Raw genomic sequence first — 24,366 nt, 5'->3', positions numbered from 1 at the left:
CATCCCAAGCACATGCCCACCATCACCAAAACCACACCAAAAAAACTGAAGCTCAGAAAGCACGCTCTTTTTATTCACCCGGCTGGCTGGTGTTCACTCGCTCACTCCCCCGACTGTAGTGACACAGCGTTTCTCGCTCAGCATTTGGCTTAACCCCTGAATCTGTTCTGTACGCACACTTCCTCATTTTAGACATCTCCTGAACACAACAGGCTCCTTAAACAGTCCCATCTTATGTGAAGTTAGCACTTCCATAGTTTATATCCAAAATTTGGAGAGCGAGGCAAAGAGGATGAAAGAGAACTTAATAAACATGAACTCTGCCTGACTCTGTCACTGTCCACAGCTGAGTAAAACAAAGAAACGCTGTTTGACCAAAACACCAACATGAGGGAAGGGATTCAGCTGTTTCCGACACATGATGTGCCCACACTGTAAATACAGCATGTAAGCTGACACAGTTTGCTCCATGTCAGAAGGCACGAGTAATTTACAGTAAGAGTGCTCTTGATTCAAGCACGTCTTCTTTGATGACTCATATCAGCTTACATCGGTGTCATTTCACATAAGACATTGCTCAAAATTTCTTCACCACCATCGGACTGGCCATCTCTGACAAAAGGAATAGAAATCTACCGAAGCGAGGCAGCAATGGCAGAAAAGCGCGTTGTCGCTTTAAGATGCTGGCGTGCGTTTCGTGGATTCCAATGCTGCCATTCAGGTTTGTTCAACAGAGCTGGTGTGAAGTCACCTCGTGAGCACAACTGTAGCGCGGTGAAAGAGAACGTTAGAAGTGCAGGGCAGTCGTGCCTTTAGCAAACTTTTGAGTCATCGAGGTTACCTGATATTTGAAATGACAACAACAATCCACGCAGCTTGACATTTAAGTGAAAATGAAATCGCACTTACGGTAAACCTGTAATTCGGCATTGAGAGACACACAGGAGAGGTAACAAAGACTCCTCATCGATCACTTCATTTCACGGTGTAGTCACATTTATCATCCAAGATGAGTTACTGCACGCCCTCATCTCTCTCCCCCTCTCAATTCTCAGGCTCTCGCTCTTTTTCTCAGCAGCACGGAGGAAAGGTCTAGGTTGTAGGAGGGATGACTGACAACAAAAGTCCATCCGCAGCAGTGTGTGTGCTCGCTTATGAGTAAAGCTTGAGTCATCCTCTTCTTTTCAACGAAGTCCTGACACAGAACCCTCAAACAGTGAAACAAGCTTTTCAATTTGCTTTTTTTTTTGCCAGCACCTCGCTAGTGGGAGGTGTACGTGAATGAAGCATACCGACAGAGAACAAAATGTTTGCTTTTCAGGCAGTCCGGGAGTTGAATTCTTGCGATTTCACTGTTAGACGTGCTTTAAAAAAACATTTGTTTCCAGCAGTGACCAAACTCACAGGAGCATGACACAAGGGTCCTTTGCCTCTCCTAACATCACTTCCTGTCAGCTGATTCCATTTCCTCTATCCACCTCTGTGCGCCCCCATCCCCAGCACACATTGTCCCGCATTCTAATGGCATCAAGGTCATCGGATCTGACACACTGTGTGCACCCCCCTCCTTCCCTTTCTCTTTTTTTTTTGCTCCACATCTCTTTATCTTTCACTTCCTGCCCCCCCTCCAAACTGCTCACATGCACGCAGACGCTCCAGTGCATGCACACCAACTGTCAACAAATGCAGAGGCATGCTTTAATGAGCTCTCTCCACTCTCTCCACACACACACACACACACACACACACACACACACACACACACACACACACACACACACACACACACACACACACACACAGAGTACACACTAGTATGCACACAGTCCACTGAGGGTCACTGGGTTTATTGGTGGGGAGGGGCCAGAGACCATAGGGCACATTATATTTAGCACCAAGGTCGTAATCATAACATATTTTGGAGGGGAGACTTTTAAATGTGTTCTGTATCCTTTCTATCTAGAGACAGAGAACAGATACAGCAACATATGGAGAATTTATGTGAACTTTTATTTGCATAATAAGTCCTGTATGTATATTCTAATGCTTCTCTTATGATTCAGAACACTACACTATTTTCCGTATAGTTTAGTCATTTTTTACAATACAATCTACAAAATGCGTGTGTGCGTGTGTGTGTGTGTGTGTGTGTGTGTGTGTGTGTGTGTGTGTGTGTGTGTGTGCATGTGTGTGCGTGAGCGTGTGGGTTTAGGTTTTATTTTAGTCATAACTGGTTTTCTGAAAAACACATAAAAACAGTAATGAGAAAACTGCCTGTTTGAGTAAGTGTAACTGCATCTGTAACTGTAACTTGAGCAACAAGACTCTTTACCTATTGTTCATTTTCAGGCATCACCTAATTTCATCTGTGCACCTGTCTGTTTGGCCGTTTTTCTCTCTTTGTTTCAGCTTGGTGTCCAAACACACTCGTGCCAAACCCCCACTCAGCCAGGACGGTGTTAAGTTCAGGGTATGTTTAGGTGTAGATTGCACCACAGCGTAGTGTATATCAAGTCTGAGTCATACCTCCTGACATTTGGCACGTGTAAGTCAGCACGGATTGCCCAGCTGGGGGAAGGCCTACCCGCCTATCCCCCGTCAAACCCCACCCCTCGCTATTCCTCACAAAGAGAAATGGAGGAGTGGCTTGCGAAGGAGGAGAGGAGGAAAAAAATGGGAAAGGTGGTGCCGGGTAAGAGGCTGTTAAGCAGGGTGGAGCCACAAAAAGAAGAGGAAGGGGAAGGGGGGGCTGTTTTTAAGAGACAGCTCTTTGTGCTTCAGGATTTGAACAACAGCAGGATCAATGAGCAGAACAGAATGTGTTATCAGAAAGTTTTTGGACCTGAGACAAACAGGGTGAAGGGAAATGAATGAAAAACAAGTGAGTTCAGAACGGTTTGAACCTGTGAAAGAACACTGCGTGCCGCTACCTGCTCGCCTTTTGTATGCCAAGTGCTGAAAAAGAGCTGAGTGGTCAGATTTGTTTGGACAGTGATGTAATCGTTAACAGAACGCAGCAGTAAAGATGGGCAGAGTGTGTTCTGACAGGTGAAACACTGACTGAGAGGCTTGGTAATGACTTTTGGGTTGCAATATTAATTTTTAAGACTCGAGAGCGAGAAAGACATAAAGCAACAGAAACCTGCCTCAGCCCCTGCACGGTGGCTGGTTGCCAGCCTTGTCTCTCTCTCAGGACTCGGGCTAAGATTAGCTTCCCATATGTTCAAGTCAGGCGTAGCCAGACTTAAAGGGCCAGTGCTCGACCGTGGCAAAACAAGGAAGCCTTCACTGTGTTTGCTGATGGTCTACATCAACACACATGTGAAGGTTCAGCGTGCATTTTTAATCATTCCAGTGAAAGCTGGGCTCATAACAGATAACTACTGGAAACTGATAAGATGCGGTGCTTTTCTTGTATGCTTCCAGTTATAGACTTTGTTCTTTAATATCGTCCTTTTTCGTGTGTGTGTTTTGATACTATGGCATGAAAACTCCCACAGCTGTTGGGCTGTATTACATAAAACCTGGCAGCGTCTGGCAGCAGTGGGATTCAGGATTGTTTAAACTGGATGCCCAGTGGGAGCAGCAGAGCAGCCGCCAGAGAGGCGAGAGTTCGAGCTCAAGCAACAGCTGATGACTCCTGCCCTTCTCCCTCCATTCATTTTTTATTAACTGCGGCACGGTGCGGCTGACGACCTCGCTCTAACATCAGACACCACCAACGATGCCACCGACCGCAACTCATCGCGCTCGCAGGATACCAAACCAGGCCCCCGCCAGGTTTGGTCACTAGTAACAGAAACCCAAAGCAGCCCAGCGAGGCAGTGCCGAAAGAAATGTCTGCTAATTGTCATTAATTAGAAATGAAACATGACAATAGTTCAGGGTTTTGCAAGTCCTTAATGACTGCATACAAGTGAGGCAATTATTGGTGACTGTATAAATTAAAATGTCACATCAAATTCCACAAGGACCTATGAGATGTGATGTTTTGAAATCCTGGGAGTGCTTTTTCTTTTACAATCTCGGCGAACATTTACTTTTCAACCAGTGCATCTAAAGTAGAGCAGGGCGATATGACCAAAAATATTTATCACGATATACATTTGAAAATTTGCGATAACAATATAACTGACGATATAATTGACACTAGACAAAACACTTTAAAACTCCACAACTTTATTAGTGCAAAAAAAAACAAAACAAAAAAAAAACCCATCAATGATTTTCACTTAAACAAGCAGCTGTTTTTTATGTGCATTAGAATTATATAAAATTTAACAGTGCAAATTTCTTGCTGACAGTTTAACCAAAAGGCATTTCCAGTGGAAACTGGCCGACATATATTCAGCATAACCATGTATAATATCCACAAAACTTAAAAAGAGGTTATACACACACAATACGGTAATATTATGTTGAAGCACAGTATGTATCACTCCGCGAGGCTCCTGCCTACGATAGCCGTAATGATCCGACAATCCATCAAGCGGTGCGGCTTCGTAGCTTAGCAAAGTCGTACTAAAACATTTGACAGATTTTCGAGCGCCGTGTACATAAAATAGTTTCGAGGTCAGTAAACACAACCAGAATTTGTACATAAGGCACACGGGATTATAAGGGGCACTGTCGATTTTCAGAAAAATCAAAGGATTGATTTTAAGTGTGCCGTATTTTCCAAACAACACGGTAATAACGACGGCCCGCTAGCATGCGCTACCGAAAATAGTGTTTTGTTGTGTATCTGACGGACGAAAGCTAAACCAGTTGCACACCACTGAAGTTGCAGCATTTTTACAAACCAATTCTGGTTCATCTGTTTCATTCAACGGTCCGCTTTCTCCCTTCTCGTTCTCCGTCGCCGTCATGCTTTTTCCACCATGTACGTATGAAAACAAAGGCACTGCACATGCACGTTTTACCCATATTCTATCACGATATTTCATTTTCTTATCGTTGCCCAACATTATACCGTATTACCGTGAACGGTATGATATGGTCCAGCCCTAATCTAAAGTGACTTCTGAAGCAGGCTGTCCTCAGTGTAAGACCAGAGGTGTGTCAAGTGATTATGCGGGTACACTGGGTAATTATTTATCTGTCTTTTTGTAGACAGTCTATGTGCTGCACAGTGCTATGTGTCCAGCTTGTTTTGATGAAAACTTGCTTCAAGCTCGCTGTCTAATTCAGAACATTCAGAAAGAGGTTTTACTCATGAGGTATCCATCTCAAAAGTTCCCTAAAACTGAGGTTGTTAAAAGCTTAACAGTCAATATTTGGTATGGCCATCTTTATTCTTTCTTGCTTCTAGCTTTCTTATCATTTCTTTAAGTAGTCTTCAGGAATAGTTCTCCAGGTTTCTTGAATGACATTCACATCACTTTTATGGATGTTTCTACTTTTTGTGTTCTACTTCCATTATGTGTCTTTCTATCCAGGTATGCTTTTGTGTGTTTGGGATCATTGTAATTGTCTGCAGAGAGTATTGCATGGTGGATTAAAAATAAAACGTACTTTTCTGTGTTCATATTATGATCAATTTTGACAAGATCCCTAACACTGCTGACTGAAATGCAGCCTCAAACCATGACAGAGCCTCTAACGTGTTTTACAGATATAGTAGACGCTCACTGCTGTACCTTTCTCCTGACCTCCTGTATCCATATTGACGGTGTGAAAAAGTTGGATTTATTATTTTACAAGATATTTCAGGACTAGATGCATCTCTCAGGTCTTGTATCAGGTCTTTGCTGGATTTTTTTCCTTGCCTTTGGCTGATGGCTCTTGGGAATCTGCTATTGGTACAAAAATACTATTTTTTCCCTGTCAAACTGTGCTATCCTCGACATTTTTTATAGATTCAACTCACAAAATGTGAACAAATTGGGTCATATTGTGACAGGCTGCTTGTAACAAACCGCCTACAAACAATTTAAAATTTGCTCTTTCTAACTAGATATAATACTGGTTCAACCTTTTCTATGCTGAAAAAATAAGTGAAAAAGCAGCCTCTGTCCAAACAAACCCTTTCTGAAATTCTGGAGAACTATTGCATTTTTAAAGACCGCTTTAAAAAAAAAAATACTACAAAGTCTGGCAAAACACAAAGAAAGAAGGAGTGGCTTGTTTTACAATAACGTGCATTTGATTGCAGAAGCTATGTTATTATTAACCCATTTGGTAGTTTTGTTTAAATAGTCTTTACTTCCCATAATACAGTTTGTATTTTCAGGAAGTAAAGATGCATCTTTCATTTCTTGGAAAAAAAAACTAATATTGTTACATAACATAACAAATGCCCAAAATAAAGCATCAACAAGAAAGATCTGTTCAAAGTAGGCCAGTCTACCAACTACGGGAATTCTTCACAGTCACAGTTTACACAAATTTGAATAAACCATTAGCTGCACTTCTTTACTGACTGAGTGGAAACCTCACAGAACAGTAAATACATCGAAAGCTAACACTGAATGGAAGAGGTGATGTCAAACCCTCCACTTCCTGAGTTTGTACTATACACCAAACCACTTACTACACAAACACACACACAATACGCACATGTGGTGCCGGCTAGCTGGTCACGTGACCAACTTTGGACGCCGAACGCCAGCTAAAATTAAAGCAATGATGTCATCAGACATTCAGTGTTGCCACGGAAACTAGGTCAGTATTAACCCTTTGCCGATGAGGCCGGGGATTCCAAAGCTCGACGAGTGATTAATAAACATTCCATGTGCCATCACGTACACAGCAGCGTCAGGGTTTCTACTCTGTCTCTGACTCGTTTCCCACCTGTGTGAAGTTCACCTCGTGCATAAAGAGGAAATCCTGTGCATAGGCGTGGAAAAAAAAAAAGAAAAAGAAAAGAAAGAAATCACACGAGCGCAGTCTGTCTGTCTGTAACCCACTGTGGTACACCTCTCAATTCAGCTTTGCTTCCTGAGCAGCAGAAAAACAAACTTGCTTTCAAACTCACTTTAAACCATTTTGTTTAATGTTCTTGGGGCTGTACATGCCTAATGATACTCTGTAACTGCTTATTTTAGTTTTCTAAAATGGTGCCCTCGGTCTGTTGGGTGTAGACTGTGTTTGCCTGTGTGCGACCAGGGAAATGTTTGACAAGGAAACAGATCTTGGTCGAGATAAACACTCCACCCAGGATCCGCACGGCAACCATGACCCTCTGCAAACAGGAGCTCAGGACAACTATAAAGGCAGAGAAACTTGTTAAACACAAAAAAGATTATATTCCCCCTTTAAACCAGATGGTCGTATATACCTTGCAGATAAAGAGCTTGCCCACATATGGATTGGGATTAAAGCAGCTTAGAGGTAAGATAAAGTAGACCATAGAACCATGCTAACCCTATTTATGACATTTGAAACTCACTGACATATATCACTGCAGATGTGGAGGTGAATCTATTTCGCTCATCTAGGATTTCAGGTCGCTCTCGGCGCACGTGACAGAAGTCAGATCAAAGCTGTTTTTTTCCCCTTTTGGGAGAGGACTTCACAAGATTCTTAGAACTCAGACAATTGTTTGATGTTCAGTAAATTCCTTTATGAAACTTCGCACGCCGCCCGTCCACATGCCTTTCCACATAAACAGACGAGTGTGCCCCGGACCGGCGAGCTGAGGCAACAGCAGCACTCAGCAGCGACACGCCACAGGTTACTACGCCCGACAATCAACTACGTATACGCATGCGTGACCCACTAACTTTTACTCCCTTTACCTCATTTGACTCCAGAACCTAGGAGAAGCAGGACGGCCTCCCCAGCTCATGAGCCAACGTGCAGAGTTCCTCCTCCTCCTCCTCCTCCTCCCCTCCTCCTTTCCAGGGCCTCTTGTATCTACACATGCCTTGCTCTGGCACCAATCAGCGGGCAGCGTGGGACGCTTTAAACTGAGGATGCCGCCACTTCATCAGTAAGGGCGCTTTAACTTGGCGCGCCTCAGACATAAACTCGGAGCAACTGTATTAAACAGAGTCAGTTCCCAGGCGGCAAAGACCGGGTGTGAAGACGAGACCAGGGATCTGGCACAACTATATTCCACTTAGAGATGATACGAGGGATAACGCGGCATCCACCGGGGAGAGGAGCGTATGACATACCAGCGACAGAGCGAGGACAGTCACAGCTGTGTAACAGTTACACTGGTTAAAGCAATTCTTACACACATGCGTAATCAAGTTTTTTGTTGTTGTTGTTTTTTAAAGAACAGGCAAACAGATACAGACCGACTGAGAAGAGGAAGTGATCACTGGGCTGACTAACCATGACATTAACACCTCATCCAACAGCAGCAAACGGGCAGAGATTATGCATAGACGCAGACGACAGACATGGGCACAAACACTATTTCAAACCCACCCATCAAGTGTCATCTCTTACCTCAGCTGCCAGTTCTGGGCTTCCCAAGCAGCCTTGACCGTTGTCGTCCAAATATTCCACCTTTACAGTCATTCAACAGAACAGGGATTGGGGGGGCAGAGAGAGAGAGAGAGAGAGAGAGAGAGAGAGAGAGAGAGAGGGAGGGAGGGAGGGGAAGAATAAGAATCAATAGAATAATGCGACAAGGGCCTGTTCAAAAAGACTCATCATTGAGCATTAATGTGCCACCTTTACAGCTTTGCACAACGGCACACGGGCTCTGCCATCCGCAGTCTCTTCATCCCATTCCTGTCAACCTCAGCGACCATCAAAAAGCGCAAATCTGTTTTCTTTGATTTCTGCTCAAACAGTGAGCCGGCACTTCCCTCTGCTGCCGGGACAGCGAATGAGAGACGCAAAATAGATTCGATTTCAGTTATAGAATTATGTAATGTCTGTATCCCGACTTGGTGCAACCTTTCTAATATATATATGTCTGATCATCTGATGTCAGCATACCCCCCCCCCCCCCCCCCCTTTAATCTTAGGGGGAAAGAATCCAAAGTGGACGGGTTAAGTGAGAGAGGCATGGAATAGATGGAAATGGTAGATCAAAGCAGGGCTGATCTTTATTATTAATGGAAAACAATAGCAACCCCCCCCCCCCTCAAAGAAAAAACCTTCTTGTCTACGCGACCCCAATGTTAAATTGTGTGTTGTGTCTCGAGTTGAGTCCCGCCAACCTCCGATACCCCCCCACCCCACCCCCACCCCCACCCCAAATCCCCACCACCCCCACCACACCACTCCACGCCCCCACCCACCCACCTATCAATCCTAAAATAGTCTGGAGTGATGAATATTTACCCTCCAAGCCTCTGAGCTGCCTCGGTTTGTACTCCTCCGTCCGCTGGCCGAATCCCCATCAGAAGACTCCGGCTCCCTCTCTCTCTCTCTCTCCTTCAGCCCTATCTCTCTCTCTCGCTCTCTTTCTTCTCTCTCTCTTTCTCTCGTTCTCTATCGCTCCACTCCTCTTTCTCGGTCTCTCGGTCTCTCTCTCTCCCGTCTGTGTTGCAGCAGCCCATTCAGGAAGCCATCTTGTGTTTTTATTCTGGCTTTACATGAGCCCTCGTACGCACGTTCTCTCTCACTTATTCTCTTGCTCTACCCCCGTCCTCCCTCCCTCTCTCTCTCGCTCCTGCTCGTATGCCAATAGGTCTACCGCACACACACACGTTCATATGCATACACACATACACACACATACAAGAGGGATTTTTTTTTCTAAACGATCGCTATCGCTCTTTCCTTCCTGCTGATATTTCTCTCTCTCTCTTCTCTTTCTGTGAATGTCCCCTCGACCACCCCCTCCCCCCTCTCTATTTCTATACAAACATATACACTCGTGATAAATGCACACACACACATATACACAGCTCGCCGGAGAGACGTCACACTAGAGATAGCACACAAAGGCAGCACGTCCACCAATCAGAGGCCCGGCTGGGCTGCTGCTAGGGTGAAACCGAAGGAGAGCATGTGAGGGTGGTGAGAGAGGGAGAGAGGGGAGAGATCGGAGTGAGAGAGAAAAAATAAGAGCAGGTCAAAAAAAAAGAAAGGGTCTCCATTTTCATGTGTGTGTTTGTGTGTGTGCAGCACCATATAAGAATGGCCGACATAAAGAAACAAAGTGAAGGTGGGCGGGAGGTGTGTGTGTGTGTGTGTGTGTGTGTGTGTGTGTGTGTGATGTGGGGGGGATGGGTCCTCTCTATGCCTGTCAATTATCTCCTGAAACTGGCCTTCCCTAAACAATGCCTCTGGTATGTGGTATTGCCGAGCACCATCTGTGTCAGGGCTGCCTGCAATAAGTGGACTGGACTGCACAGTGCACGCATGCATGCACCCACACACACTCTCACACACACAAACACTCTCGGAGACAGCAGACACCCCCGCTCTGATGGGCAAAATTACACAGCAAAGCCCAGTGTGCTGACTCAAAGCAAGAGAAGTGCTGTTGTTAAAAGCGATGCTGTTGTGCGCTCCTGTAACAGCATCGCAAATCATCACCTGCAACTGTGTTCGCATGCAAACATGAGCTTAAAGGGCTGCCAGGAACTTGCGTTTCCTTTTTACGGTCTCTGTGTAAAAGACACGCCGAGCATATTTCGAAGGCCTGCGCTCATAATGTTTATATTCTGAGTATGAAAGATCATCTCTGGATTGGATCTTTTTAAACTCGACATCAGCACGAGTCCTGAACATCATCTCCGAAAACCAACAGGATCGGAGAGTGCGTGTGTGGGAACTGTTCGGTCTAAATCAGCGATCGGATACCGCAACCAGAATGCACTTTCACCAATCAACTTTATATGAAACGGGAAGTTAAGCAACGATTAAAAAGAAGAAGAGGGCAGCGATGTATTTCTGCAAATAGGCAATGATATGAGAAAGTGAGGGGGAAAGAAAAAAGGCAGCTGATGGATTAGAAAACTCTGCAAAGACGCGACAAAGCGAGCGAATGTTCAGGCAGCCTGGTGAAAATGGACAGACAGCAAGAGGTGGGCAGAGATGGAGGGAGAGTCGAGAGAAAAAGGCAGAGAGGGAGCTGAAGGGCGGCGCGGCGAGGCGAGGCGAGGCGAGGCGAGGCAGCCACACGGTGACACAGCATTTTGTAGTGTTTGCGCACTCGTATGGCACGGGAAATCCCCTCTGCTTACGTCAGATGGGGGGCCACGTGTGTGGATGAATGTGTGTGTTTATGTCAGAGCAGAGTGGTGTTGGTCGCAAGCTGGACAGCGCGAGTGGCTGCTTGGCTTTAATTTGCTTCGTTACAGGTAGGCCAGCATAGGAGACGCACTTTAGCCAGCAGTAGGTAGCACAAGGTGTATTAGTAAAGGCAGGAATACGAGTAAGCGTGGTGAGACAGATAGTAGATGATGGAATCTGTTTCTGTGGGTTGGAATAAAGAAAACGCCTATAGAGAACAAAGCAAAAGCATTGATTATAGTAAAAGTAGAAATATTAGCAGAGCTGTAAAGAAGTTCATCCTCTGCTATATGGTGCCAAGCTTTGACTGAATTGGATGGATGTTTCCTTAAACAATGAAGAGGAAGAAGATAATCCACCACATCTCTCCAAACACCAAACCTTCCTCCCCCCTTTAGTCTTTTTTACCATCCTCCAGCAGACACCTGGTAGTCGCTGACAGAGCATAATCACAGCCCCAGACAGTGCCATAATCCCAAACTATACATGCCTTCATTTAACTTTGCTTCATTCACACAGGTCCTGCCTCTCGCTGCCACCTGCAATTAGAGTCTTCCCAGACTTGGACCAACTCACACAAACACACTTATTTCACAGACAGACCACAGAGAGGCTCATTAAAGCTCCTCTGGTTGTGTGTTGTCTAAATTTCACGAGGTTGCAGGTGGAGGGCAGAGCTGGCCTGCAATTAGACAAAGTCTAATTAATAGCATTGATTGGGCTAGCCACCCCAGCTCTGTATGCTCCACATCCTTCTATGAACCCTAATCCTCTACTTCATTCACATGAACAATAACAGTCACCTGTCTCGAGGGGTTTAAAAGGGAAAGAAAGCCTTTAAAGCACATTATCCACATGCAACAGTGAGCTGCAGTTTCGCGGGAGAGAATGAAGGATGCGGTTTGCAGCCAGTCAGGAACTCAGCTGCTGCATCCATACAGAGGATAGAGGGCAGAGATAGAGGGACTGCGGGGGAGGGATACTGACGAATGAATGATGAATGGATGGCCACATCTTTTGCACATCTTCTGAGCCTCCAGAAGAGATCATTTTTGAATGAATCTGTGGAAAACACTGCATATCCTTATAGCTTTGAAGGCTACATGGAATCTTGGCCCTTGCCGTGTTGCTGTCTTGGCGAAAAATGAAGAAATATAAACCATATAACTGTGGCTCTTCTATGTAGCAGTCAACACATTATCCTTACACACAGGGTCACAAGCTAGTGTATCTTTAGTGTCAAGGGGTCACCACCAGTGTTGGTCAAGTTACTTGAAAGAAGTAATCAGTAACTAATTACTGATTACTTCCCCCCAAAAGTAATCCCATTACTTTACTGATTATTTATTTTCAAAAGTAATTAATTACTTAGTTACTTAGTTACTTTTTAAAAACACGATTTACAACCTGAGCAGGTGATAAAGCGATAGATCTTTCAGCCCAATTCTACTTTTTCTACATAATCCATCATACAAAATGTAATCAAATGGAAAAGTCTCTTTTTTTAACTTGTTTTATCAGTTTGAATCTTTTAACTTTATGCATCAAGCAAAAGTTTAATTATATGCAACATTCTCTGACTTGAATAAATTAGTTTAACATTTAAACCTATTTTCTACACATTCCAGCACATAAAATAAAATAAAATATTTTTTGTGTTTACACTCACTCTTTCAAATAGATGCAAGTAAAACACAGCAGAAAATAAATCACATCAAAGACTAGCGGTCCTGTTGCTCTATTTTCACCTGTAAAGCAGGACTGCAGTAGGCGGAGGTTTACCCTGGTGCAGGTGTGCCGCGGTCAGTTGAAGAATCCGCGAGTTTCTCTGTGAATTTCCCATTACGTCGTTGCGCACTCGGTGCTTGCTTGGAAGTTTAGGGGGGTTTTTTTCGCTGTAAAAAGAAGTTTTCTTCCCACGCACGATGGACGCTAATGTTTTTGTCACTTTTTATGGAATCAAACTCAAAGTAAGGTCAGTACTTCCACGCTTTAAACGCTGCACGCTCATACTCTCTCCCACAATCGATATGTGATCCATTGTTGATCTGCACACAGCTGTTGTCACTAACGGCACACTCGCTTACGTCACTGTCGTGAGTAGGGATGGGTATCGTTTAGGTTTTATCCGATACCGGTGCCAAATCTGTACTTTTGAAACGGTGCCGGTGCTCAAACCGGTGCTTAAAGAATGGAGAACACAAAATTGGTCCAAAAACCTCTCATGTTCAGCTGTTTCCCTCTTTTTCTTTGGTCATTTTAGCCTTTTTGGCCAGGGTGAAGGGAGTATCTGCCATCAAACAAGAAGACAGCCGCATGTAGCTATGATGATGTTTGCTAGTTCACCTTATATGCATTAATGTAATAACGTGGTTAGCCTTCTCAACGTAAATTACACACGAACAACATTAAGCTACTCACGCAGAGAAGAACGGCTGCTGCTGCCATCATCATCCGTCATCATTTCTGCTACGCTGGCAGGGCTAGGGGCCAGGACTCTATTCTTCGGGTTTTTGGGGGATGTTGCTCCAGGTCCGATAACTGGCACCACACCCGCAATAGATGCGCTCGGTGTGAGGTCTCGCAGCAAGCTATCAAATACGGTGCATTTCTCGGCTTTTAAAAAAACGCTATGCGTCGCCAGGTGTTTCATCGGATTTGAGGAGTTACCTCCTTTGACAGTATCACAGTATCAGCTTAAAGCACTTGTTGCAGGCTGCTGAGTTTGCATATTTTGCTGTGAAGTACAGCCAGACTTTTGACCGCTTTGCCTTGGGCATTTTTAATCTGTAGCTCTGCTCTAAAAGAACGTACGTACCTGGGCCCGCCTACTATCCTCGGAAACGTAAAATGATTGGTTAGAAGTGTATCACAGCTCAGGAAAAAAAAGCACCGAAATAAAGCACCGAAATGTGCGCTGCTTTTCGGTCTGGTTACTACCGTTTATGTCAGAACCGGTGCCATCATGGCACCGGACACCGGTACCCATCCCTAGTCGTGAGACATTCTCGCAAAAAAATCACGGTTTTAGTAACGCAGTAACGCAGCGTTACTACGGGAAAGTAACGGTAATCTAATTACCGTTTTTGCAATAGTAATCCATTACTTTACTCGTTACTTGAAAAAAGTAATCAGATTACAGAACGCGTTACTGCCCATCTCTGGTCACCACCTAGTGTAACCCTTGTACTGGTCCCAATCCTGGATAATGGGAGGATTATGCCAGGAATGGCATCTGGTAGCAAATCTGTGCCAACATGCAGAAATAAAGGAGTAGCTAAAAGTACTGAAAAATGTAAACATAAACTGGTAGTACCTCCTAATTCATGCTACATATACACTTTGTTTACTCGCTGACATTTGACACTTTCAATAATGCATACCCCCACGATCAATAAGATCTGGTTCCAGTTTTACACACATGCATTTTTTAACGAGTCTAGTCCTTCTAGCAGCTCTGTTAGGCTGAGCTTTGAGTTGCAATGCTAATGCCGACACGCTGATCTTTAGAGGGAAAGTCACAGTTTTACAATGCAGTGACTAGGAAAGAAATATGCAAATGATTACACCACAACATCAAGATTTTTGTGGCTTTTAATGATTTCTAAACTGTTCATTTTCCAGGGTGGAAAATGTCCAGCATACATTTTTAATGATTTAAAGAAAGACAAGAATTTATTGATTTTATTTATTTACTCTATCTTGAATTTTGTGGGTGCACAAAAGTATTTTTTGAACTACACTACTGGCTAAAGACATGGATCAGTGAACCTGTCACTTTGCCAAGGTCTGAAAGAAGACCCAAACTGTCACTCTGACAGGAAACTAGTAAGGATGTTTATCAACAACCCAGGAAACATTAATCAAGGCACAAGCCTGCCATTAACTCAAGACTGTTCATAGTGAAGCGAGTTTTACATTCATCATGGACTGAGAGGAAGCTGACCAAGAAAGAAGGCAATGCTCCAAAATCTACATCTTCAAGGCTTAACTAAAATTTGCAGGTGTCCACATTGCCCATGTGGACACCTGCAAATTTGCCAAACGCCAAACGCCTTCTGGAGAAAGGTTTTAGGGTCAGATGAGGCAAAGATCATAATGACAACACTAATGTTTAGAGGAGTAAAAGTAAAGCTTTCAAAACTAAGAACACCGTACCAACGTCAGGTATGGTGGTGGTAGCATCATGCTCAGCCGCTATTTTTCTGCCAGTGGTACTGCACAAAGTGGTTGGAATAATAAAGAAGGAGGACTATCTCCAAATACTTTGCCTCAAATGCACAGCTGGATGGCTGAAAGTTGAACATACTTGAACGTCATGGGACAATCATCCCAAACACACATTAAAACATGCTAAAATTAAGCTTGTGGAACCCCTTCCTAAAGCCCCAACCTCAACACAACTGAAAAATTTGTGTTTTGTTCTAAAAAGTTAAGTCTGTGCAAGGAAACCAAACAATTTAAAGGAACCCTAGCAGTTCTTCAAGGAAAAGAGGTCAAATATACAGCCAGAATTATGCCAGAAACATTAAATTTATATATTTACCCATATGGAAAAGATATATATAAATCTTATAAAGTTTTTATCTGTCTTGTATGAAACTTGTATGAAAAGCATACAAGAGTGAAAACAGATATAAGATCCCTTGAAAAATTTTATAATGAAACTTGTATGTTTTCTATACTTACTAAAAAAAAATATATGAAAGTAATGAGAAAGTGGCCACTTTCATGAGTAAATCATATATGTTTTTACTATTTCTTTTCCATAAGGGTAAGCTTGTATGTCCTGTGTGGATTAGAAAAAATCCCAAATAAATCCAAACTTGTGTGCCCAATTTTTATTATTTAAGGTCAGTAAAGATGTGTGCTGTATAATGATTCCACCCTGGAGAAAGAACAGTTGAAAGAAATCATTAAAAAAAAATACCAAGACATTAGTTACCATGATGAGTGCATGCAAAGTGTATGTATGCAAAATCATGACCACAACTGTATGTGCAACTGTAGTGGAGCAGCATGGAGGTGGTGCTCCAGTAAGCAGAAAAACTGTCTGAAGTCTGAGCTTTTAGCTGCCAGGGATTACGTTTACACAGACTGATCTCACTACTTGAACTTGTATTAACAGGTTTCAAATAGTGATGTTTAATTCAACATTGAAACAGTACTTATATGACCTAATAAGTGCGCACTAAAAACTTAACAATCCATCCACTGGCTGCTGAAATCCATCAGTCTGGACCAAAATGGACTGACCAAAGCACAGATCAATATATGCATGTTTTCAGTCACTAGTGTGGCTCAGAAAATACAGGCAGAGTAAATTAGTGAACAATAAGTGTGAGAGAATTTAGAGAAATGGCACATATAGACTTCTATTGCCCTAAAAGACAAATAGATAAACTTCTCAACCAAAGTTAATTCTCTGTCAGTTTAACATACATGGTAAAGTTCATTGTTAGCAAGGATGTGGATGGTATGAGACACTTTTGTAGTATGACTTTTCCACAGTGCACAGTAACAGGAGGTCAGCTAAATTAAATTGTGCACCCTATGTAATATTTTCTAGTAGAATGCATAAGGATCTCAGCTAAGCTTTAGCTCAGCTGTTCTGCTGGAATTGTGGGATGATCATGACTTTGTTGTCTGCCTGTAGTAAGATCGTATCTGACCATGATGCTATGCTCAGATATAAAGTTTAAAAAGTTTCCCGTCATATCTTTGTCTCAAAGGCATGCACTTTTTTCTCCAAACAGTGGCATCATAAAACACTGAGTCATTTGTCTGTTTTCATGCTCAGCTGCTGTGTTGCATGGTTTTTGTTCATGGGTTGTTGCTGCTACTTCAGAAGCCATTTAACAGACAAGACAGGACAGGCCAGAAGAGTGCTGATAGTAACCATTATTTTGTGTTTGTGGCTAAGCAAACATCATACCTTTTCCTCTAGATTTTGATTGTCAGTTTAAACTCCTAGACAAACTGTCTGCGGTGTGTTATTTACATTACTTTTATATTGACACATATAAGAGACTGATAGAATAGTATGAGCCAAAACAACAGCAAAAATCCCATCACAGAGAGTTTTGTATGCGCAAATGGAAGCATGTCAAGCAGATTACAGTCTATAGGAACCTGGTTATTATCAGTGGGGTGCTATCATTCCAAAACTGTTGCTTGTGCAATATATGATAATTTTTAATTCTATTATTTTAGTGTGCAAATTCTTCTCTCTCATAATGATCTTAAAGCATATGAAAACAAATCCAATTGTCTTTCTAGGCATATTTGTTGGGAAAAATTCCAAAAATTCAAGGTGCTTGTTTTGACGCAGTGTGTTTTCCTTCCTTGGTCATGCTTTTGCAGCCTGCTTCTCCCCCTCCAATACTGCTGACCATTTACTGCATCTTCCCGTCCTCCTCTTACTTGACTTTACGGCCCATCCCCCTGGGTTAAGATGCTGGTGCATGTAAAAACACACATAGTCCCACGCGCGCACTTCCATTAACACACACAAGTGAGCACTTTTAAAACCCTGCACTCTGTCTCTCTCTTTCTTTACACACACATGCACCCCCACGCACACACAAATAGAAAAAACGACCCAAGGTTAACCCCCACCCTCATTTGAAAACCTCAAGAGGTCAAAGGACAAAGCACAGGCAACTGCCGGAATCTTGGGTAACCGTCACAGTTAGTCCACTCGGTCTGCTCAACTGTCTTGTTGACTTTTTCACTGCCTTATCTTCAGAGGTGTGGACTCGAGTCACATGACTTGGACTCGAGTCAGACTCGAGTCATTAATTTTATGACTTTAGACTTGACTTGAAAAAATGTTCTCAGACTTGTGACTTGACTTGGACTTTTACACCAATGACTTGGGACTTGAATTGGACTTGAACCGGTTTACTTGAAAAGACTTGATATTTTACCCCAAATATAAAATCTAACATGCATATTATATAGAGATTGAAAATGTGACGTCATTCACGGGTAGAACCGCAAAGGATTCTGGGAACTCGTGGCAAGCGGTACTAGCGCACGCAGGCTTTCAATTAAAATCAGTTATACAGCAATAAAAAGAAACACAAAAATGTCAAGAAGCCGTTGTATGATTAACTGCAATAGCCGGTCGCATGACAGCCACGGGAAGCCGACGGGTAAAGAGATCGGTTGTTATCGGATTACGTCGTTGAAGAGAAATTGTTCAAGCCATGTTTCCGAAGTAACAAAGACGCGACGGATGGCCTGGATTGCAGCCATTCAAAGATCAAATATAACATCCCAGAACACTCCAGCTCACAGGTTAGTCTGCTCCAAGCATTTACACGAAGGTCAGTGTTTTTTAGTACTTAATACGTCATTTTCATAACATAATTAGTGATATAGGTTACAAGCAAGTCTGGCGCTGAACAGAAATTGTCGCGCTATGCTCCTTTATTTATTGTGCATAAATAGTGAATTGTCCTGACACAATATTGCGTTTCGCTTCTGTTATTATGGTACATTGACAAAAACATATACTTTTATTCACAGGATAAAACAGGTTTTTTGTATCACTAATTGCCCAGTACGATTACAGCATACAATATTATTGTCACTGCTACATTTCTGTGATGCTAACAGAAATTATTTCCACTACTAATTAATTACCATTGAGCTCAAAGGTCCTATTAATAAACGGTTAAGGAATGTGTATTTATGAAGACGATTTGTGAGACTGGTAAACTTATGATACGTACGATGGTCTTTCGTTCTACACGGTGCATTTCAAGGTCCTGCACCCATCCGTCGGTAAACTGTACCTGGGCTTGTTGCAGTGACCGGAAGTTACTAAACTTCATGAGTGTATGCACTCACTCCAAGAACCGTATGATTATAAATATGCATATAAATATGCTACGATGAGATAGCTGACTTCATCTAACTAGCAAATGTTGTCCAGGCTACGTTGGTGATGCAGTTTTTTTTAATGTGTATGATATTTTTGTCATGTGATTTTAAAGCTGGTCCTACAACCGCATCCAAGAATAACATGCAGCTTATCTCAGAACTGTCGGTGAAAATTATTCTTGGAGCTAGGTTTAATTGAGCTGCATTTTATAGAGGTGCAATTTCACAATTTGTGTATATTTTCTAAGTTCACTATTTTGTCATGTGTTGAGAAAAACACAGATTTTAAAATTACATGGTCTAATATTTACATTTAGCATAACTGCAACATTATTTTTTCGTTGTTTTTTTTTTAAAGACTCGAAAGGACTTGAAATTCAAAGTTTCAGACTTGTGACTTGACTCGGACTTTTACACCAGTGACTTGAGACTCGACTCTGACTTGCCTGACATTACTTGAGACTTGACTTGAGACTTGAGGATAAAGACTTGAGACTTACTTGAGACTTGCAAAACAATGACTTGGTCCCACCTCTGCTTATCTTACTGAGAATATTCATGTAAACTGCAACACTTGCAAAACCTTGATGGTTTCAACATTACCCATCAGTATCACACACAACATATATACACTCCCACTGTGGAACTACATTTAAAGTAGATAAAGATCTATCTACTTTTCTGACTACTCAAAACAGAGTGAACAATTTAGTTCCAATAGAATAGTTTCCAGTGGGGCTGTTGTCCAGGAGTTGTTCTTTTTACTTCTAAAATTAACAATATATATATAATTTGTCCAAATTTTTGCAAATAAATGCTTTGGAATTTTTTCTACCAAGCAGTTTGTTTTGTTTGTTACAATACAGAGCATTGCATCACTTTATAAAATGTAGTACATCGAGATATCTGGGCCATTTGAGGTTGATTTGCACATTGTGACTCACATTGTGAGGAATTTTTCCTCTAAAGTAACTAATTTAACATGAACTCTCCATATATGACGCATGCAACTGTCCGTCCCTTTATAGTCCAGCAAAAGTTCCTTCTATCCATCTGAACGAACATCACTAAGAAGACATTTGTGATCATGTAATGATCTGTAATAAATGCTCGCTCTTTCGTGCTTCTCTGGCTAAAAAGCAGAACAAGTTTGCAATCTAATGATGTTGGTGTATTTTAGGCAGACAATCAGCAAACACTCTCAGGCAAACAAAAGAAAAACAGTTTTTGTGCTTTACTTGATGTCCTATGAACGAACGTTCCCATGAAATGCACTGAAATGGATGGATGTTAATCGATATGATAATATTTGTATGATAATTTGCCCATAATTTTACTGTTGTGGTCAGGTTTTTTCAGCCTGCCTTTAGGAAGAAAAAAAAAACATTTTACACAAAGCACGTTGATACTTCTGGTATTCTAAATCTACAGTATAAGCAGTATTACGATAACTCAAGTTAAGAGACAAGATGTTTTCACTCCCAACTTGTCATATACTGATGCTTGATTAGGAATCCTTTTTCCTTACTATTTACTCCTGTAAAATCTTTTATTTACATGCTGGGTAAGGCTTCAGAATGCAGTTTTGAAAGATGATGGTGAATAACAACGGTCATTCATCTAATTGCATCATCAAATGACTTCCAACCAGAAGGCAGGAAGTCAAATTCTGCCCTGACTTGGCTCTTTCTGTCAGTTAGGTTAAGTTAGGTTAAGAAAAAAACTCTTGGTTTGGGTTTAAACATTCCTTCCCATCAACACATTTACCATCCTTCCATTTCTTTAGTTACCTACAACAGTAATGACACTGGCTTTCAGCTACCTTTTCAGACAGTCCTTGCACACTAAGCTAATCCTATAGGTCCTGACCAAGCATCAGAATTTGATGGGTTGGAAGTGCTAACGGTTTGTATGAGATTGCAAGCGTTTCAGTACCTCAACCACTTCCCACTCGTCCCGCCTCTTCTTCAGCTGTTCACATTTGCGCAGCTTGCAAATCTGTTTGCCCGTCTTACGGTTCAAACAGTTTGCGCAGGTACCGCAATTCTCTTTGCGGAGACAAGGAGTGCAGGCTCCACATTTCTTTCTTCTTTTCTTCTGGAGGTCAAGCGTGGCTTCCAGCGAGGCGTCCAATGGAGACAGAGAGAAGAGCCCTGCTTCCTGGTGCTCAGCTTCGATATATTTGCTCAATGGGGATGTTGTTTCTATGCATTTCCTTTGCAACTGAAGAGACTGAGCCTCCCCCATGTCCGCGGGGAACTCGTAAACATTCTCAGGTGCCAGACTCGTTCCTCCCTTCGGCCTGGGCATAATGAATGTCCTGCTTTTTTTGTTCAGTTCTATTATTTAAAAAGACTGAAAACAGTCGACATACATGCAGTTAAGTTTAAAAAGTAGAGTTTAAAAGCAACATCTGCTAAAATCTCAATATGGCATAATCATCTGGCTGCTCTTAAAAACAGATTGGGAGATGGATAACTTGTCTTGGATTAGTCTTTGAAGATAACTTAACTTGGATGTTAAACCAGCTGCTGCTACACAAGTTAGATTGATGCTCATTTTGTCTACAGGTAAGATGGCATTATCAATGTAATGCTTGTGCTGCTGGTCACAGGAATGGCCCTGGAGAATCTGTGTGGTAACTTCCAGTCTGGAGTCCATCTATCCCAGCTTCCCTGTGGTATGGCCGGCAGCCCGCTCATGGCTTTGTGTACGGAAGCCAGGCTCTGTCTAAGTGTGCAGAGACAACAAAGGCAAAGAGGGAGAGGACAAAACATTTAAAATCAACATCAAAACACAAAAAGAAGTTATTTGTCATTGCGAGGTTTAAAGCGTGGGGCCCAAAAGTCTCAATGTGTTATTGCCTACTCTTACACATTTATTTATATACAACTGGCAGCTTCACATTAAATGCCCAACATTAGAGTTCAGCCTGACTGCTGTCTGGATATCGTCTGGTTTCTGAACACAGCTGTCGGTGCTGTGCATCCAGTTGGCTCATAGCCATACAAGCCTACGTGAGCAGTTTGAGAAGATACTGTGTTATAATGGCAGGCCCCACATGGACAGGGGGGCTTAGGTCTCCCTGAATGAAAGGAGGGGGGTGATAAGTTGAAGCCAGGGACAGTCTTCTTTGTCTTGTAGTCGCATGCTCCAGTCAACCATCAGTAAAGTGAATTGTGCTGAGAAAACCCACGGTTTCTTTGCTACTGCCTGGTTTCACAGCCTGCTCACAAGGTGCTTTTAGCACATATCAAAGGCAACCTAAACCACTTTACCTCCAATGAACATGCTGTTTATTGTAACTTTTAGATGATCTCTAATATATACAAGTGCCTTCAAGGGTGGGGAAATTTAAAAAGAGGTCACAATGATTTTCTGGGGAGATATAAAGTGACAACCTCTGAGACTGAGAAGTAAAGTGGAGATGCTAAAAAACTGCAGTTCATCTAATGGCCACTTGAGACCATTAGATGAATTGCCTCAAAAGCAAGTCATTCCCCATAGACTCCATGCTAAAAAGCAACCTTCGGAGCTTTAAAAAGGAGCTTTTATACAACCTGATACAACAAACATTTGTTTGCCTCTTATGGACAGTTCCCCCTTTAATAAATAATCTATAGTAACGCTGTTATTTTATAACTGGACAATCGTCCATCTGGGTACTTGGATTAGGGGCATGACCTCCTCTAATTGGAGGTTCACTGAACTGTGGCATTCCAGGATCCTGTGCTGTTTGTGCCTTTTGGAACATTTTAATCCACTTATTTGAGAAATAATATTACTGGCTGTGTAGCAGTCCTACAAACGGTTCACAAAGGTGGTGTTTCCCTTGTGGTAAGTGAAATTCTGTTATTTTATTAGTCTGTTACTAAGCACCTATAAGTAAACATGTGAGTCTGTCCATTGCACCAGTACAGTTAATGAGCAGAGCTTGCTAACCGAACTAGCTAGCATTAGCTGATGACTAAATACTGCCCCTCATCCAAGTATGGCCAAAAACTAACATCAATTTGCAAAATGTGGAGTTTATGGAAGACAAACAAACTACTTACAACCTGTAAATCTAGGTCTATGAGGCATTTATAGTACCCTTATATTTGAAGTTTTGCTAGTTGGCAGCTTTGTTTCCTAGCTAACCTTAACTAGATAGCACCCTTAAGCTACCAAACAGATTTATTCCAGTAAAAATTTTAGCAATTACTTATATAACATTTGGTGTAAAGACAAACCTATAGATGTCCTCTGCAGCAAGGCAGCGTAGAGTTAACATTAAAGTAAGCTGGAATGACAGCTAATGTCATTACAGTGGCACTACTTTTTAAGGACACAATAGCAGTCGCTCACGTAGCTGTCAGTTAGCTGATAAGCAACAGCTGGAAGTTGATAAGCGGTGACAATGTTGCAGAAGAGTTTTATTGAAGTGCCATTATCTGTGTAAACATGCAACAGTGTAAATAAACTCTGACTCATAGCTAGGATATTAAACTACAAACACTGCGCTGCACAGCCGCAGCACGCGCTCCGGGAACTACTCAAGAAGCACGTGGTTAATCAGCAGTTGTGTCGTCTCTTTAATGTGCTGCGGCCAGTGTCAAGTCTGCATGAGCACCCCTCCCCACCCAGACTGCTGTTATTACTGTTACTGTCCACGTGCTTACCGACAGGGACCACTGCAGGGCGCCCGGCCGCCCAACACCGATCAAAGCAATCAGATAAACACTTAACAGCCATCCTTAGATTTACATTACGATAATGCCCATTATCTGGCCTTCAATACACAAAGAGCAGATTGGGCTGTAAGCGAGGGCACGCGGTTAATTGCCCCGGGTGCCAAAAACGGCACGTTAGCCGAGCTTCAATACACATTTTTGATTTATATTCATGTTTAAAACTTACCTGCTGTGGGGAATTAATGCGAAGCTGCACATTTATTTTTAATTTTTTTTTTTTTTTTTTTGGAAAGCGTTATATTGGTATATAACATATAACGTGTGCTGCTCGGAATTTTTCGTTTCTCGGTTGTTAAAACAAACAAACAAAATCGCTGCTGTGAGGGAAAAAAACATCCACATTATTATAATGGCGAGCGATAACTTACCACTAAATGCCGCGATATTCCTCTGTCGCGACAGCCTTTAAAGTGTTTGAAAATGGACATAAAGTTAAGCGAACGAAAAAAATAAAAATGTGAATATTCGAAATGATAAAAAAAGAAAAGGAAAAAAAAGGTTTAGAAAGAAGTTTAGAAATGTGCTAAAAAAAGCGATGCACGAAGGAGAAGAGTGAGGACAAAGTTGGACCCAAATGACATAACTGACTTTAAAC

General features: G+C 42.3%; 1 protein-coding gene across 3 annotated transcripts in view; it reads right to left on the bottom strand.

Annotated features, from left to right (window-relative positions):
• The window catches only part of tet3 (tet methylcytosine dioxygenase 3), a 50,335-nt gene extending 25,970 nt beyond the window's left edge, over positions 1 to 24,365 (bottom strand). The window contains exons 1-3 of one of the 3 annotated variants that reach the window (XM_085424777.1): positions 24,140 to 24,365; positions 20,974 to 21,768; positions 8,401 to 8,460 (exon numbers count right to left, since the gene is read on the bottom strand). In XM_085424777.1, the coding sequence (XP_085280903.1) occupies positions 8,401 to 8,460; positions 20,974 to 21,348 (435 nt within the window). In that variant the 5' untranslated portion in view covers positions 21,349 to 21,768; positions 24,140 to 24,365. Of the gene's footprint in view, positions 1 to 8,400; positions 8,461 to 9,246; positions 14,661 to 20,973; positions 21,769 to 24,139 lie in introns of those variants that run through there. The other 2 variants (XM_085424779.1, XM_085424780.1) reach the window with 2 other exon arrangements.
• Position 24,366: the final 1 nt, after the last annotated feature.

This window comes from Rhamphochromis longiceps, linkage group LG12 (assembly GCF_057381845.1).
Source record: "Rhamphochromis longiceps isolate RC_006_pf linkage group LG12, R_longiceps_female_GT1.1, whole genome shotgun sequence".
NCBI classification, from domain to species: Eukaryota; Metazoa; Chordata; class Actinopteri; order Cichliformes; family Cichlidae; genus Rhamphochromis; species Rhamphochromis longiceps.
Note: the sequence above shows the minus strand (reverse complement) of the source record. Positions and strands in the feature narration are given on the sequence as shown.